The sequence below is a fragment of the Etheostoma cragini genome, chromosome 18 (genome assembly GCF_013103735.1).
Source record: "Etheostoma cragini isolate CJK2018 chromosome 18, CSU_Ecrag_1.0, whole genome shotgun sequence".
In the NCBI taxonomy this organism is placed as follows: Eukaryota; Metazoa; Chordata; class Actinopteri; order Perciformes; family Percidae; genus Etheostoma; species Etheostoma cragini.
Window position 1 is genome coordinate 11,959,724 of NC_048424.1, and position 18,418 is coordinate 11,978,141.

At 40.5% G+C, this 18,418-nt stretch overlaps 2 protein-coding genes across 3 annotated transcripts in view; both read left to right on the top strand.

The window, feature by feature from the left end:
• xkr6b (XK, Kell blood group complex subunit-related family, member 6b) overlaps positions 1-6,920 on the top strand; it is a 50,602-nt gene extending 43,682 nt beyond the window's left edge. The window contains exon 3 of the mRNA XM_034900023.1: positions 209-6,920. Within this exon, the coding sequence (XP_034755914.1) occupies positions 209-1,179 (971 nt within the window). The 3' untranslated portion in view covers positions 1,180-6,920. The remainder of the gene's footprint in view (positions 1-208) is intronic.
• Positions 6,921-8,044: 1,124 nt separating this feature from the next.
• On the top strand, positions 8,045-18,046 carry ccm2 (CCM2 scaffold protein). Of its 2 annotated transcripts, none has more exons than XM_034900042.1 (10): positions 8,045-8,456; positions 13,127-13,303; positions 13,401-13,484; positions 13,720-13,903; positions 14,377-14,513; positions 15,238-15,373; positions 16,114-16,171; positions 16,304-16,439; positions 16,546-16,684; positions 16,789-18,046. In XM_034900042.1, the coding sequence occupies exons 1-10, from the start codon at positions 8,427-8,429 to the stop codon at positions 17,082-17,084; spliced, it is 1,377 nt and encodes a 458-aa protein (XP_034755933.1). In that variant the 5' UTR covers positions 8,045-8,426; the 3' UTR covers positions 17,085-18,046. The 2 variants fall into 2 exon arrangements, with proteins under 2 accessions (XP_034755933.1, XP_034755934.1); XM_034900043.1 differs by lacking the exon at positions 8,045-8,456 and adding an exon at positions 11,357-11,609.
• Positions 18,047-18,418: the final 372 nt, after the last annotated feature.

The following is an 18,418-nucleotide window of genomic DNA, read 5'->3' on the forward strand; positions in this document are numbered from 1 at the left end:
ATAGATTGCTGTGGCTGAAATAAAAGGTACTGTATACAGTAAGTGGAATGGCCGCCAAGTCAAGATTCAACTATAATTCTTTGGGTTATGCTGTATGCTTAAAATGAAACTGGTTAGTTCTTTCTACTTCTTTTTAGAACCATCTCACATCATCTGTCAGTATTACTCATTCTTCTTTTACTCTTTCCCTCCCTGTCTATATACCCAGGTGTTTCTGCCATGTCCTCCCTCCTGTCCCTGGCCTGGGTGCTAGCGTCTTACCACAAACTCCTGCGTGATTCACGTGACGACAAGAAGAGTATGAGTTATCGAGGTGCCCTAGTGCATCTGTTCTGGCGCCTTTTTACCATCTCCTCACGGGTGCTCTCCCTTGCTCTATTTGCCTCAGTTTTCCACATCTACTTTGGCATTTTTGTGGTGCTCCATTGGTGTGCCATGGCTTTCTGGGTCATCCATGGCGGCACCGACTTCTGCATGTCAAAGTGGGAGGAGGTACTGTTCAACATGGTGGTGGGCGTGGTCTATGTCTTCTGTTGGTTCAATGTACGTGCAGGCCGGGCGCGGTACAGAATGGTGGCCTATTACACAGTGGTACTGTTCGAGAATGCCATCCTCAGCCTCCTTTGGTATGCGTACCGTGACCCAGTCACCACTGACGCCTATGCCTCTTTTGCCCTCTGTGGCGTCTTCCTGTGCTTTGCCTCAGGTGTGGCCTGTATGGTTCTCTATTACGGGGTTCTACACCCCATGGGCCCCCGGCTGAGGGTGCTGGCCAGCTCCTGCTGTGCTGAGCTTCTGTGGGGCCTTCCATTACCCCCCGAGGCCGAGCCCATGGCTCCTACACCAGGCCCCCGTGGCTCTCAGGCCACCCCCACACGAGGTCTGGCAGGGGAACACGAAGAGTCAGATGAAACAGCCACAGACACCTGCCTTCCGGTTTTCCAGGTGAGGTCCACAGAGCCTGTGGATGCAGCTGGCAGGCCAATCCGGCCTGAGGGTCCTTTCATCAAAATAGACATGCCCAGAAAACGCTACCCAGCCTGGGATGCACACTTTGTGGATCGGCGCCTGCGTAGGACCATAAATGTGCTGCAGTACATTAGCCCAAACGCGGTGGGCATCAGGTATAGGGACGGTCCGCTTCTCTATGAACTCCTGCAGTATGAATCCTCCCTCTGAAGGCATGTCCTCCCTCAACTCTGTCACCTCCTCTCACACAATATGATGCACATGCCTTTCCTTTCTTTCATACTGCTCTTCCTCCTCCCCAAATATTATCTCAGCTCTCTCCTTCTCTCCTTCTCTCCTCTCTGATCATTCAATTTCTCTGCAGGAGCTGTGTTAGTCAAAGGAAAGTCTGTCACGACAGTCTAAACACGCAGTCATGATTTATTTTTGGAAAAAGCATACCGTAAAGAGAGAGAAAATGTTGAACCTACAGTATTCTGATGTGATAAACAGTATACAGAAGTACCATATGAATCCCTCTACGTTGATAGAGGAAGGTTCAGTATGAGTGTGTAGATAACATATGAATGTTTCATTATGAAATGTGTTTAATGCATTATATTGTATTGGTGATTAAACCTGTGAATACTTGTGAAGGGCATATTGTATGTCCCTGTGACATGGGACTGGCGCAAAGCCTGATGGGAATGATGGAGGAGAGTCCCAGAGGGGGGCAGGTCTTTGCACATCCCAACATTTACTGCCATTGTATATGTCAATTATTGAAATGTATGATAATGTTTACCAAGTCCTTAGCCCATGAATTAAAAAGCACTAAAATGTCTATCACAACACTGTACATTGCAGAAAGGACACAATGAAAGATGTGTCTTAGAGAAGCATTTAAAAAATGGATTTTCCCTCAAGTGTATCCTGGATGTACTATTTCTGTTCAAAATCCTTAATTGTAATTGCATCATGTGTGGAAGAAAAAAGAACACTGACCTTCAATCGGTTCCAGTCACACGTTTGACTTCTACAGTGCATATTGCCCTCCAGTGGAGGCATGCTGTAAGAGCACATCTTCCTTGGTCATTTTTGCAGTAGTACCGAGTTAAAAAACAACAACAGTGAAACAAATGTAGAATGTAGTTGACATGAGCACAACATTTTCTAAATTGGTGGGTAGAAAATTACAATTAAAATACATTCCAAAGCCTTTTTTCTAAAAGATTGTAAGTGTCTAGTAAGTAAAGGGTAGAAGGATAAAAATGTGTGTTAACACATTTTTGTTTGAAGTGCAAAGACAGCTTTCAAGGAATCCTCCACCATTCCCTTCTGAATCCTAGAAAGTACTCCCTTATACAACTTCCCTTTTTTGTTTTCCTATCAACTACTGTTTTAGGTTGATTAAGATATGCTCATTGGGTGCAAAGACTTGTAATAAGTTCTTGAAAAAAAGACAATTCTGAGAAGATATTTCTATGCTATTATACTTCAGTGCGTATTTGTGTCCACATTTATGGTCATTGACATAACTATATTTTGCCAGACCACACACTTTTTTACATAGCTAAAAATGTGTTCAGTGCAGTGTTAAAAGTCATTCTCCTCAACATCAGTGTGCCCTCATAGAGGTTATACTGTTCGGGCACCAGCTAGCGCAGTTGAAACAAAGCCAAATCACATCTAACAGTACTGTCTTTCCAAGTTATCTGCCCCCGTGAACCAGTAGAATTAGTCCTTGCAAAACATGTGCCATCTATAGGCCAGATAAACATCTCCCAGATCTACGTGCAGGAGCTCTCCATGACGGATACCCGCAGAACAACCACTGTATTCACTCATGACAAAAATGAAATCAAATTTCAAAAACACGCCCTCTAAGTCACATGACTTACATTTCCAGAAAGGGCTAAACGGAACAATTCAAAGGGAAAATGAATGCATTTCATACTCTGAGTTTATGTACTTAATCAATGATTCATCCGAATATATAATGCGTGTTTTTTACATTGCAGTGTCTGGCATGACTTTAGTATGAGGCATTAATACAAATGCACCCAACAAGGGGTGCCCAAGAGCCCTACACAAAACAGAGATTTCTTTCTCCTGGCTCACTGGCTTTGTGCCTAGCTGTGGCCACATGCGCCTGCTAACATCGTACTGTAAAAGGCAGATGCCATGTAAGTTCAGGTTAAAGGTGAGAGGGGGTTTTTGCCATGGGTGGAAAAGAACACGAGGACAGATTGTGATAAAGGGCTTGACTGGAGCATATGTGTATGATTCCTTTTAGGCTTGTGTGAGAAAGAGTGTTTACCTCTTAGCACATACTGTTCAACCTACAGCACGCATTAGGGGATGCAATTTTTCTTGTGGGGCGGTGGTGTGTTTGCATACTTGTCTTATGTGTCTCCTCAGCCCTTTCTCACAGTTCTGTTCTCTCGCCGATTGTTCGGCTCCATCCTCGGTTGCTGCTCCACCCTCTTCCCCATCTCTTCGGTGCTGGGCCTTGGTGCACTCCCGTGAAACACTCACACTCTCTGGTAACTGAACAATGGGGTTTGAGGCTGAACAACTGGAGATCCTGACATGAGAACATGCAATGAGGTACACTGCCATAACCAAGAGCTTCAACATCCAGGGTCTTCCACCCTTTAGCTTAAAAGTGATGTTCAGCCCTGAGTAATTGAGAACTGTTGGGTCAGCTAGGGTGGAGAAAACATCCATCACATCATGTGTATAGATGTACATGAGTATGCAAACAACCAACTTGTTCATTGTTTACCATAGTAGCCAGACTAGTTCCTCTCTGTTGTAGTGAATGAACAGCCATGTTAATAGTTAGTCAATTAAGGAATAATAGGTATTGTCAAACTAAAAAAAAAAGCTAAGCAAAACAGCCAATATAGGGGTTCCTCAGGACCAACAAACAAGACCACTGAACCAGCTGACTCAGGGGTATCTCAATGCAGTTCACATCCCCAGGCATGTCCTCAAGGGTCTCCATTTTTTCCTTAACATATTGCATCCTGGACCACTCCTCGGCTGGGATTGTATCACTAGATTATGATTTGCATGTTTATTTTCTTGGGAATATTATACGTTTTTTGTGGTAGTTGGCTGCCTGGCATATGGTGCATCCTTTCTAAACACTGCTGACCTTTTTGAGACGTGGACACATGTCCAAATCAGGTGCAAATACACTGTGATTCATTCATTTGTGTGTTTGTGTGTGTGTGTGTGTCTGTATGTGACAACGGTATTATATAGCATCATTATGTACAACTGCGCTGCATTTTGGCTGCATAAAACACAGAGTATTTATGCTTGCTTAACTGTGTCATTAGAATAATAATGGCGGTTAGTTACACTCATTGATTTTAATTTTACAGTGCAAAGAGTCTACAAGTCTGAACTTTTCATGAAACATGCAGTATATTTTACATATTTCTACAGAACAATTATAGTTTTACCATATTCTGCATCTAGTAAAAAGGATTAGCTAAAAGCTAGTTAATAAGTGGGTTTTGATTTTTCCTTAAAATTATACACGGGTTTCAAGAGCTAAGCTACACAAGAGTGCAAGGAAAAGCCGTTACTATACAGTGTAGTAGTTAGGCTGCCACACTTTATACTCTAATCAAAGAAAATCCCTTGCAGAGAATTGTTTCTGTCAGGTTACCTTCCCAGTTCCAAATCCCTCGACAGCCACAACACACAGCAAGAGCGTTTGAACAGCAAGCTTGTCCGTCTCAGTCCTTGTTGAGCCTTTTCACTTTGGGTGCTTCAATCCAGCCATGGCAGCCAGGTCCGCAAACAACAATGCCAACGTCTTTCTTTACTTGTTTCATGTGCCAGCACATTCACCAAGACGATGACAACACCAAACAATATTCTTCCTGTCGGTCTCCACAAAGCAGATCAAGCCAAGTTCTCTATACTGACAGCTCTCACCTTAGTCTACAACACCATTTAATTTACCTCTTCATCCAAGTTGTCATCAACAGGACTGTACTGTTTCCTAGTTACAGTGTTACACTTAAACTTCACAGTGTGACAGAACCAAGTGGTGGTTACAGTGTGAAACCCAGTTATTGGCTCTATCAAAGACATAGGAGAAAAGGTATGGCAAAACTGAACATCTTCTGTACTTGGACGTAGGGTTCCTCATCTTTATTACACTTGAGCAAGCTGAATACACAACAGCCCCAGTTGATTCAGCAAGTTACAAATTAGCAGTTTGGACTGAGCTCAAAAGCATTAGTTTTGGAATGTTTGATGGATAGTTTTAACAAATGCCAGCCACGATACCAAGCGATTTGGTCAATGATTGTTTTGTACTTTTGTCTATGCCTTTACATCTTCTTCTGTCTTGCAATGATGAATGATTTGTAGTGCCAAGACGTAAACTTTGTGTCTTTTGTCTCGTGTGAAGAAAAAAACCTTGTCTCGCCAAAATAATAACGCCTGCAGTTGGAGTAAAACATAGAGGAAGTCAATGATGACAAAATGCGCAAAAAAATCACTCACGTTGCATTTTCTTACAATGGAATGATGAAACAGGCCCGATCACTGATTCACTTTTAAATAACCTCATTTCCTGGTTTTCCAACCACCTCCCAGCATGCCTTTAGAAGTCATTGTGAGGTGACCCTCAACATTTAGCATGTAAGTGCTCTTGACTGCACAACAAACCCTCTGATTTCCGCATTAATGTGTAGCAGCAGGTCATTGTAGTGTTTGACTTGGTTTCAGTCTGTACCTTTGTGTCATGACCATCTGTTTGACCACTGGAGCAGTATGTTCAGATGATAAAACGGTGCATTTTGTTCTTTTACTTTTGATCCTTCTTTGATTTCTGTTAATAACATGGTGCTGAATTTAAAAGGTGCTACCACTGTGGCTTGCAGTCCACTTTTTAGCTTTCTGATAGCAGCCTTACGGTTGACTGAGAGGGCCTGCGCCCCGCAAACTTGCAGTCTCAAAATGCTCTAGAGCTAGCACCTCAAATCCACACAGTTTACAGCAGAACTAAACTCTCAATGGTGCCATTTTGATTTTTCCAACCTGCACAAAAAACAACATTTACTCTGTTTATATATACTTTAATATACTGGTTTCAGCATACTGTATGTTTTAATTTTACTATGATTATATCTGCACTAGGATTTTTTTCTTTCTTTTTCTCTGAGAGACTGAAACTGGCAGATGATAAAATGCATCACTTTGGCACAGGAGCACAAATGTACTATTGCTAATGGAATTTGGATAAAAAAAATCAAATAGAATGTGATTGCTGTGTTGTAAATTCCTGTCATCTATATGTCCTTAATCTGTGTGTATCTATTTTTGTTGTTATTGTAGAATTGGCTGTAATATTTTGTTTTTAAAATGGATTTGATATTCCAATGAAGCGACCATGGTTGTCATATTAATTGCTGCTGATTTTTGAAATTGTTATCGAAGGTGTTGGGAAATATTGTTTTGTTTATATTCAATCATTTCTAGATTGTGTTAGCTTGTTGGTGTATTTCACAAATCTATCAGGATACTCCCTAGACTACAAGATTTACCCGGGGTATTCCAAAAGTTGGCATCAGTAAGCAAATTTGCTACAATCTGTAGCATCTTTATGAAAGTGTACTCATACAACCTATGTTGTAACTGAGAACATATAAGGAAAGATTTCTTTGTTGTTGTTGAAATATAAAATGTAAGTAAATTGTGTCATGGAATCCCCGTTTTTTAAAAAAAAAAGAAGAAAAAAAAAGCCAAAACCGATGTCCTATTTATGGGAACAATATGAATATTATTAATAACATATGGTGCTACAGTTCTTTTTGTATGTTTTGGTTTTTAGATGAAAAGAGAAATATTATGCTGAAAATGTAATGTTAAGCCTTACTGTAGATTCATATATCAGACTGTTCATCCCAGAAGAGAAAATAAATATAGTATTTGAAAGTGCAGTATAGCAGTACTGTATTCACTATTATTAAATGTTTCCCATTTCAACAGATCCACAATATACGGCCTGCAAAAGGTGTAAATGTGAGCCTACACACAGTAAATGCGTACTAATGTAAAGCTATACAGTAGGCATTTTAGCCTGTGAATACTTCATTTAGCTAATTAAAAGGCCTGCACACAGGTGTTTTTATTTAGTTTGATTAGACCTTTGCATGTTAAAGACTTTCTTTAACTGTCTATAGTTAAATATGTGTGGCAAAATGAATACAAACAGCTGTGTGGTTTGACTAAGGCTGTGTAGGGGCTTTTCATATGGGTGCACTAGATCAACTATTTTTTTTTATTATTTATCATTACATGATTCCCTGCATTGTTTTGTACTGGTGCAATCAAATATTTGAGTGTTGTATCAATGCATTGTCTCACCTGCCTCTTTCTACTGCTGTCTTTGATTTTTGGTCTACAATCTTGTTCTAGTAAAACAGGGACAGTACACAGCAACTTTAAACTTGTGTCAAGATAAATTGTTACTCGATCATCTTACAAATGTTACGAGTGAAAGACCTGTATTTAAAAGCCTCAATGTGTTGCTAGTGTTTCAAGACTTGTGTCAGGGCAATATATTCAGACTTATCTTAGCAGAAAAGAACACCTTAGTCATTAGTCAACAGCTGCATTACATGTTAGGTTTTCCTAGTTCAACATGGCTTACACGCTTAAACAGAAAGGAGTTACCTGTGCTTTTTCTGATACTTAAAGTAGCCTATCTTAACTTTAAAAGATAAAAAGCCTATTGTTTACATGTGCATGTTTAATTGAGAACAAAAGTGAGATTTGAGGCTTTCCTAAAGAGTGCGGGAGTGTCAAAAACTCCAGTCCTTTCTAGAAAAATATAATATGCCATAAGTTATAAGCAGAGGGAGTCTAAAACAAGAATACAACAAAACAAAACAAATAAACAAATACATATAAGTAATGAAACAGAGAAAGGCGTGTATGGCTCTTTACAGTCACCTTAGCAAAAGTCAACCCTTGTTTGCATTTATGGTTCTAATTCTCTGTCACTGAATAATGCCCGCGGTGTTATCACTGTTAATCAGCAACTGTTTTGGTTTGTGCAAAGCATGCTGGACCGAAGATCACAGTTCAACGCCCAAAATGGCGGCCCGATTGAAAAGTTTTGCCTGTTTAATCCGAGTTTGTCTTCTTAACAGACTATTTCTTTAGTTGTGTTAGCGGCACTGACGCATACCATTTCCACACTGGTGACACGACGGCTTTTTTCTAATGGTTGTGGTATAAGGAAAAAAATCCGAATGGCGTTTTGCTATCAGCTCAATTTCGGGCATCACTTTACCAATGCTATGCTAAGCTCAGCTAGGCTAGCAAGCTAACTACTTTCATATGAGTGTTGGTTAAAAGCTTCGGTAGCTAGCTAGTTATGTCTTGTCTCACCTGGATCTCAACGTTGAACTGAATATGAAGGAAAAGACATTTACATAGAAATGGAGGATGATGTGAAAAAAGTAAAAAAGGTAAGTGGGGCAATTGACAGAACGTTAGCTGACATTACTTTTTACTGCAAGTTGACTAGTGTTAGCTAGCATGCTAACTTAATAGCTATCTAGTCAGACCAGGTTAGCCAAATAACAATGTACGTTAAAAATCAGCGCCCAGGGTAAAGCAGTCAACACACCAACATATTTACTGACTTTTCAGTGACCCGGTCGGCATTACTTAAAATGGGAGAAATGTGCAACTTACCGAAGGGATATTAAATATGGGTAAAGTTAAGTAAGGCGCAACAGATTGATCCTAAAAGAGCAAATTAAGTGTTACAAGTTAGCTAGCTACGTTTTAAACGTTAATGTCTAATTCAGGATTACCACGATCTGCGGGATGTTTTAATTGTTTATTCCGTTAGTTCTCTTAATATCAACCTTAACACTCTTTGCCTTTATTCGTTCGTTTTGTAGTACAGGAGTGTAAATTGTCATTTCCCCATAGGGAATTAATAGAGTAGAAATAAAACATGAAATCAGTTAAATTCTCGTATTTATTATTTAATTAAGCTAATGATTTATCCGTTGTGGAATTTTAAATAGGACTGCATCTTATGGGGGAAATATCTAATTGCGATTATTTTGACTGTTATTGAAGTTGCGACATGATTCACGGTATTGGAGGGAGTGATCTTTTTTTTTTATATGGTCGTGGTGTGATTTATTTTTTTTCGATGGTCTTTAGCAACTGAAGCCCTTTTTTCTATGTAGGCTGGGACATCTCTACAGCACCACGATTCATTATGTTGAGACACATTTAGCCTTTGACAAATATTGCGCCCCCGCAATCTTGATACTGCACTAATCCATATTGGGATTTCGATCAATAGCCATTAATTGTGACGCACTCATTTTTTTTTAACAGTACAGGGGTGACAGTATTCTCAAAAAGTTAATGAAAGCACAAACAGGCTTCCCACAGTAACAACCCTTGTTGTTACAGTTATGTGTAGGCGTCTGTCATGAAGGATCTGTGTGCTCAACAGCAGCTGTCAGAGGCAGTGGTTATCAGTATCAGTCATGCTAAAGGGAATCCGTAACAGTTGGCACAACTCTTTGGATGTGCCAACCTGCTCTCTCTCTCTCTCTCGCACACACAGCACATACGCATGCGGCCTAATGAGCCCGTTCGAAATGGAGACGGATCCGAATGTTCAGACACATTTCTTTCTTATGTCTTAAAACAGACCATGGGCCATTTTCCCTTTTGTTCTGGTTTCCACAGGAGAAAACTAAAGGACAGGACCACCACATCTAGGCAGAAAATGACATGACAAGCTCACAGCAGTGTGATGAGAAGCAAAGTGTCTTAGGTTTTCATCTTTGCTGTGATTGTGGCGGTCATTGTTACTTAACTACTTAATGTTACTTCCCATTTAATTCCACCTCCTCTTGTGAAGGGAAATCTGGTCGGAAATGAAGTGATATCCTGGTGTTAAGAGGGTTTGTTGTGGCAAGGAAATGTTTTTGTCAGCGATGTTGACTAACCTGAACTTCGATCATAGTTTATTTTGGCATAACTTCAAAACTTCCGCTCACCATACCATATTACTAATGATACATTGCGGCCACAAAACGGATTCTTAGTCAATATGTTGAGTCACTTGTCTAGCAGTGTTTTAGCACTCTGGCAAAGGTGGGAATAAATATTAATTTTTTACTTTTATTCTCAGTACAAATGAAAGTTTTCAACTTTATGAAACAGGTTAGGACCTAGGCTTAGCATCTATGGTTATGGTTGGTGAGCTTTAGTTTTTGGGATGAGTGTCCCCGATACATACAGTTCTTGTATGTGCCACTTGGTGGTGATAACGAACAGCCTTTGGCCCAGATGTATTTTTGATATACTGTATGGATTACATAGGTTCAAGTGAAAGCTCAGGCCCCTTCATATAATGACATGATAGAGTCAGTGTTACTTTTCTTTGCTAACTAATTTATATTTACTCATTTAAAATCTGGAAACTGTCAAAGGTATCAGGGAAAGTTAAGGGATCTGACCGTTTGACTCCCACGTACATTCTATTAGCTTGCTTTTAGCACAGCTGGAGTGGTAATGTCTTAAAAACTCTAACAAATAAAAAAAGAAGTTTAATGTAAGTGTTGCAGCTTAGAACAAATAAGATTAGCCTACTCTGACAGATGAAAACCATTTTTCTGCGTTGTTCTTACTTATGAGAAAAAAAAGTCCACCCGCATCACGCCATGCTGTCACGGCACAAAGAAGCCATATCGTCGTTATGTTTCTTTGTAAACAGACGTTCACCAAAAAAAGCCCTTGTTCATCTCGAGGGCTTTTGCTGGGGTCAACTACGCTAGCTCTCGTTTCACATTTCACAAGAACAAGCCATAAAATGTTAATGCACTTGTCCTCACGAGCTGGGTACTGTTAAATAATGCACTGGTTGTAAGTTGTAATGTTCTATGACGTCTAAAGTCTGCGATCAAATGTCAGCAGGAACCAACTTATGGTTACAGCGTAAGAGTCAGCTACACCTTCCTAAAGCTTTGCTACATTTGTTGTGGTCGTGTTAAGAGGTTAATCCACCGTCTTGAACTACATCAAATTGTGTGCACTTGTGGCCGTATTGAATCTGCAGTGTAAACACCATTGCAGGTTTGCAATCTGTGGTTAGCATAGAAGAATACACAAGGTCTTTTATTTCTTGGGTTTAGCAGCGACATTTGTATGGACCTTCAGATACAGAGCTGAGTTCTGAGTAAAATATGAAGATCTGGAGTAAGTGATTGTCACCATCCTTTATCCAATATTTGTGAAGCAGTTTTCAAAACAACACGAGAAGTTTTTTTCAGTGCTTTTAATATTCAAAGCATCAATGCACGTGTCATCACAGGAAGTTGTGGTGAGTCCCCTTCCTGTTCTTGTGCCTGAGCGCAGAGACATAGACACTTCCCTTCCTCTGTGACGGGGGACACACCCTACAAATACACACTTAGACTGATTGATCCTGTGTGTCTGTCACCAGTTGGCAGTTGTCGCTGTGTGTGAGTGGAGGCTACAGGTGACTAGTGTTGACAGTCCGAACGTAGCAGCGTCCGTGGCCAGGCAGTGTGTTTGCCGTTGAGCAGGCAACTTTTCTAGGGAGAGGGTTCATGGAGAACGAGGTAGGCTTTTTGAAATGTTTTGAATCTAAAAATGTTTTGTGTGTTACACCATTGACAAAATTCATCCAGGTTTTAGTCAAGCACACTTAACTGAGCTCTTAAACAGTGCTTCAGTGTTGAATTTTTGCCAATTAGCCAATAGCAAGCTATAAAATTGTGGTTTTATTTTTTAACGCCATTTTCAAGCCAAGCATGGAAGAGATAATACAGTAAATACTGAGAATTTGTTTAATGGTTAGGAAGAAGGAAAGCATTGTTTTCTGTTCTGACACATTGTGGCATTTGTCATTCGTTTCAAGGTCCATGTTTAGGATTGTAGATGTTAAGATGTGATCCTCAGTCATGTTTTTACACTTCCACTGCAAACCCCTTTTGCACATGCTGTTATTGATATATGGGCAACATGTATTGGGTAACACAGAGGGCTTTACATCTGCTGTATCTTACTCTGCAGCTACCAGCACAGTCAGGACAACCAGGGTCAGCAGAAATTACAAGGCATAGAAGTACCACAGTCAACAGATGTATTATGGGTATTAAACTTGGGAGCTGTATTTGCAATTGCTTTACTGTGTTGCCAGCCCATTGCAACTACATCATATGTATGTAGGGGAAATAAATAGTCCTGTAATTATTATACTGTAGTGGTGCATAGAAACTAGAGGTGTGAATCTTCACTGATCTCTGGATTCAGTTACAATTATCATGTCTTCAATTCGATATCTTGATGCGTCACAATGCGTCAAAAACATGTTTCTCTTAAAGCCAATAGAGTGCATTAAGATACTGTATAGTTCAATATAATAGGTTTCTATATTGCTTCATGTGGTTATGTTTTCATCCAAAAATACAAGTAGTAAGATATAAACAGTCTTTTTTTAATTAAACACAGTCTGAACATAGAAAACACACACACACACACACGCACACACACACACACACACCATAGCTTTTCAAGCTTCAAAAACAGAAAGAAGTAGAACAAGAAGGGCAATGTGTCGGACCCCTGTGTCGTCGAGAGGTGTTACCTTGGATGTGATTGAGCTGTTATCCCTAAAAAATGTCAGCTCATGGGAAAGAAAGAAAGGTCAATACAGAGTGACGAGTTCTTAATCAGACATGGACTTCTAAGTATTTTATTTACTGAAGTCAAAGGTAAAGCCCCCCCCCCTCCCCCCTCCCCACATCATAGGTCTGGATGAAACGTGTTAGGCTAGTGAGAATGTTATTTTTCCTTTGAATGTTTATGCTGCACCCGGAAAAATAACGATGATGAGCGACATCATTGATTGATTATGGTCGGCCACTGCATGGATGCAGCATCGTCTACGACCGCATCGCGATACATCGATTATTTGATTAATTTAAAGCCCTCTAATAGAAACACATAATGCCAATGGAATGCTTTATTATGTATACTGTGAAAAGTTGCACAAATGTAATCGAATTTCTTAGATCGGCGGCTCGGCAATCTTCTGATTTCTCTCAACCCCACTGTGTGTGTCTTTATTCACTAGCCTGGTATCGTGTCTCCGTTCAAGCGAGTCTTCCTGAAAGGAGAAAAGGGGAGGGACAAGAAGGCCCAGGAGAAGGCCACCGAGCGCAGGGCGCTCCACACCTTCTCACTCTCTCAACCTGACCACCGCATCGACCCTGACATCCTGCTTAATGACTACATTGAAAAGGAAGTCAAAGTAAGTGTGACTAGTAGAGATGTAAAATCCCTACCCTTTTATATTATTTAAAAAATGTTTTGGTGTACAAAGTTTGGTAATCTTCTGTCTTGTCCAGTACTTGGGGCAGCTGACATCAATTCCAGGATACTTGAACCCATCAAGTCGCACAGAAGTGCTGCAGCTCATTGACAATGCAAGGGTACGTATCTGATTTAACGTGCTACATCAGTTTGTTGTGCTCTCTTTTCCTTGCTTTCCTTAAAAGGAGTTGGTTGTTTTTTCCACATAACTGACATTCATCATAATAAATGCCTTGAATAATTTAAGATGCAAATAGAGAATACAGTTGATACAAGCTTTACTGCTTATACTTATTCTTGGTTAACTGGAATATTGAAGTTATCAGACTTGGATTCTGCCTCTGTGATTCTCAGAAGTCCCATCAGTTGGCAGGCCAGCTGACATCCGAGCAGGATGCCGTGGTGAGCCTGTCGGCGTACAACATAAAGCTCGTTTGGCGCGATGGAGAGGACATCATCCTGAGAGTGCCCATCCATGATATTGCTGCTGTCTCCTACATCAGGGATGACTCTTTGCACCTCGTGGTGATCAAAACAGGTAATACAATACGAACATTTTAAGGTTCCTTTAATTGTTGAGATGTTGAAATGATGTTGTAAAATGTGTCCTATAATACTGTTGTGACATTACAGAGGAGGAGCAGGAGCTTCATGAAGTGATAATCTGCTGTCCCAGAGATACCTGCAGTCCTGTTTCAATACACTTTTGAAAGTTGTACAAGTGTGAGGTCCCTCTGGATTTTTGTTTGGTGAGGTTGTCCTTATGACATTGCCAAATGACAAAATAATTATCAAAGAATAAAAGGAATCTGATAATGTTAAATCCAATTTAAAACAAGCACTCAACTAGCATTTTTTTCTGGGAGAGTAGAGAGCAATAATGTGAAATTATTTGTAACTGAAATAATGTGGCCCAATAAGGTGGAAGTCTAGATTTAAATACTTTTAAAAATGTAAGAAGTCAAAGCAATAGATGTAAATAATAAATAATGCTGTTTGTCTGTTTTTCAGCCCAGGAGTCGGGAGGCTCTCCTTGTCCCAGCTCGTGTCCTGATCTCAACAAGTCTCAGACCCTGAGCTCCTTATCAGAGAGTGGAGCCGTGCTTGTGGAAGTGTGTTGTCTGCTCGTGCTGGCCGTTGATAATAAGGTATTATTTACTATGCTTAATGGAAATCTGCGGGGGGGGAGCCTAACATTAGGTTGTGACTAGTCTCTAGAACCTCCTCCAAAGCGCTGGAGGAGGTTCTAGCTACTACACATAGCATCCGGGAGTAAAACATGCGGCGGCGCCTCTGCAAAAAAAGCTTGGAAGGAACAGGTGCACATTTAAAAGTTGTATTAGACATGCACCAGAAAACCCAGATTGGACACACAGAGATCTGAGTCCTCATAAATTGACCAGATATTAAAATGCCAACACAAAGGAAGCCCAAGGCAACAGATATCCGGCCTAAATGAGTAAAATCTGGCAGATTTTCCGGCAACAACAGCGAAATTCTAAGCAGTGACAGACAACGGCAGAGGGAAACAGATTTACTTTGTGTGTGGGAGCAGTCAGATCAAGCCGTCAGTGAGCAATGTGCATGGAGATAAGGCCATAGATATATCTATGGATGAGGCGCTCTGTTGTTCTATGCCAGTTGTTTTTCTTCTTCTAAGAGATTACTTAAACATGCGGATATACTGCCCCCGTCATGTCTGGATGAATTGAATCCCTCACATTTCCCGAATTTTGGTATCGACTTGGTACCAAAGTACCGGTTCTTGTGGCATCCCTACTGCTGACATCATGACATGTTACAGGGAGTACTGTCATGAAGTAGTTTCTGCAAAAAAGTGCATTATTAATAGCCAAAGTTTTTGTCTTTTAGGCGGCAGCAGAGGAGCTGTGTCTGTTGCTCAGCCAGGTCTTTCAGATCGTTTACACCGAATCAACCATCGACTTCTTGGACAGAGCCATTTTTGATGGAGCAACTACACCTACCCGACATCTTTCTCTATACAGTGGTAAGGGACAAAACAGACTCGCTCTTAAGAGGAAACACAAACTTAATTAAACAAATTATTAGTGTAACTAATATTTGTTGTAAAATTAGATTATCCTCCAGCCATTTAAGTTTCAGAATTTAAGTCAGATATAAACTAGAGCCTGACCGATATATATCGGCAGGCCGATATCATCAACCGATATTAGGCATTTCCTAAATGCCTATAAAGATCGGTATCGGCAATTATAATGGCCAATTAAAAAAAAGAAAAGAAAAAATCTGAATCATTTATAATGACCAATAAAGGATTCTGAAGAATTAATATTTAAAAAAATAAAATAAAAATGGACGGTCAAACATGTTGTTGGCGTTGCATAGTTTGTCCACCAGATGTCGCTCTACAACGTCCCTGTTGGCATCACTGATTATTTATTTGTGTTATTGTGTTTTTGTTCAAAGGAGGAAGTTTCATATCTTTGTATTTGTATACATTTTATTTATCAGAACCTTAATATATATTTGATGTTCCTCTGTTCTGTTGTGACAATAAAACAAATTATCATTATTTAAGTGAGAACTCATAAATGACTAAAAATAACTAATGTTAAGGAAATCTGTTACGCGTTTCTGGATTTTTTTTTTTTTTAAATTTATATTGGAATATCGGATTTTTAAATAACCAAATATTTGTATCAGTACTGGCCTTAAAAATCCTTTATCGGTCGGGCTCTAATAACTATTTTCTTCTGTTGTGTGCAGATGATTCATCAAGCAAAGTGGATGTTAAGGAGGCCTTCGACGCAGAAGCCAGCACATTGTAAGTACTCAGCTGAAACGTCTCGATGAAAGGTTTCCATTTTGGGCACAGTGATCCAGGAAGATGTCCACCCGTCTCTGAAGAATGTTTACATTTTGCCTGTCACTAACAAGTGATGCTTCCTTCTCTCAGTCCTTTCCAGGGCTCTATGGAGGCAGAAGAAAACTCCCCCTCAGCATCCACCCCAGCATCCCCTCAGACCAAGACTGCGAGTGAAGGAGAGCTCAGCACCACTGCTGCCGAGCTGCTGCAGGACTACATGACCACAGTATGACAATGGCTCCCTCTCTTTCTTGGTCCCTCTCTGTTTTTGGGAGTATTTAGCTGTAATAATTTCGGTTTTGATTTTCAATATCGTTTTCTTTCCCTTCTAGCTGCGGACTAAACTGTCATCACAGGAGATCCAGCAGTTTGCCACCCTGCTCCATGAATACCGTAACGGTTCGTCCATCCATGAGTTCTGCATTAACCTGCGACAACTCTACGGGGACAGCAGGAAGTTTCTGCTACTCGGTACGACCCCTCTATTTCCCCATAAGTTCAGAAACGGTGTATGTGTATGTTATGGCCTGTCGGACACAGTTCCAGACCAAATGCATTTCAATGTGCCACTGCAGGCCTGCGTCCCTTCATACCAGAGAAGGACAGCCAGCACTTTGAGAATTTCCTGGAGACCATTGGTGTGAAGGACGGCCGAGGCATCATTACAGACAGCTTTGGTCGTTACCGGCGTACAGCCAGCTCCGCCTCCGATTCCACCACCAACGGCAACGGAGCAGTGGGCGGAAGCGCCGCCTCGGACGAAGGACAGGAAGCCTCCGAAGGAGACGAATGGGACCGTATGATCACTGACATCAGTAATGACATTGAAGCTCTCGGCTGCAGTATGGACCAGGAAGGAGTGACACCCTGACTCGGTGAACAAAGGGAGGTATTTTTTTTTTTTTGCAAGAGCAGAGGACACATAATGATCTGTTCATGAGCTAAATGGATCAGATGAAGGTGGTCCAAAGCACTGACCTAAGATTGGTTAATTGTATTTTCCTCTAATTATCAAGAGGTACCGTAGTCCCTACGCACTCAAGGAAAACCTCAACCTATTGCCCCAGAAACGGGAAGTCAACAAATGCACTTATGCAGACCCTGTAGATGACACCAGTCAGTGGCTATTTTTGCATTTCAGAGGGATTTGTAGCCTGTGATATATTTCTTTTTAAAGTTTCTTTGATTTTATACTCATTTATTGGCAGTATCTGCCACGGCTGTCAGCAATAGTAGCAACAATCTCCAGAATCTTTGAGAATATTTCAGTCTGTTTTGAGTACCCTCAGAGACTGCAGATGATCCACCAAAGAACTGTGGACATGTTTTTGAAGGTTAAGACTGAGGCTGTACTTGTTTGTGCGTTGTATTATTATAGGTCAATCAGCTTCATCCGCCAGGAGAACTTTGGTTTTCCTACGTTTGTTTCACGTTTTGTGTGTCGCTGTGACAGTGATATATATCATTTAGTTTTTTATTAAGATTCCTGTACCACTTTGTTTTACACTATCCTTTATCAGTGTTTACTCATTTATATATTTCTGCCTTATTCAAACTGACCAAGGAAATGCTGTAAAAACAAAAATTCTCATTCAATTAAAGCGAGTGAGTGGTGACTGTATTTGACAAAGCCAGTTATGGCTGATGTAAATTTATGATTTTTGTTCTTCTCCTGCAGGTTATCGAGTATTGTGACATTACATGTATCCGTCATTGTGCCTTTACAGTACAGGACTGCTGCCAACTGTCTGTCACACACAGACAGGTAATTATGAACTGTAACTACAGTTGTTGAGCAAATCATGGTTATTAAATAACAGCTACTCTACACTGGTTGTCTGTTTTTGTTGTGAAATTGCAATTATTATTATGCCTTTTTTGAAAATACACGGTTATAATCCTTTACACCTGTCTGCAACACTATAAGCAGTCTGAGGTGAAGCTAACCTCGTTTAAGTTGACTTTCATACACCAAAATCTGACACACGAGGTGATGGTTTAATCTGATTATGATCCTCTCTGGCTGATCATTTGCTTGATTGCACTTAAGCTGCTGTGGAACTTCAGTCTGAGTTTCATCAGAGCAATCATGCCAGACATTCCCCTCAAAGTTAGGGATTAGTTTTGTGATTCTGCTGGACCAGAAATTGGTAGAACAGTTTGAGTTGAGCACATTCCAGTCTGTAACGCCACTCACCAGGCTTT

Excerpts from the sequence above, each read along its gene's own strand:
- ccm2 (XM_034900042.1), top strand. The coding sequence starts at position 8,427 with ATGGAGGATGATGTGAAAAAAGTAAAAAAG. Across the intron at positions 13,485-13,719 it reads AGCTCATTGACAATGCAAGG|AAGTCCCATCAGTTGGCAGG; the intron begins GTACGTATCTGA and ends TGTGATTCTCAG. Across the intron at positions 16,685-16,788 it reads CAGGAAGTTTCTGCTACTCG|GCCTGCGTCCCTTCATACCA; the intron begins GTACGACCCCTC and ends GTGCCACTGCAG.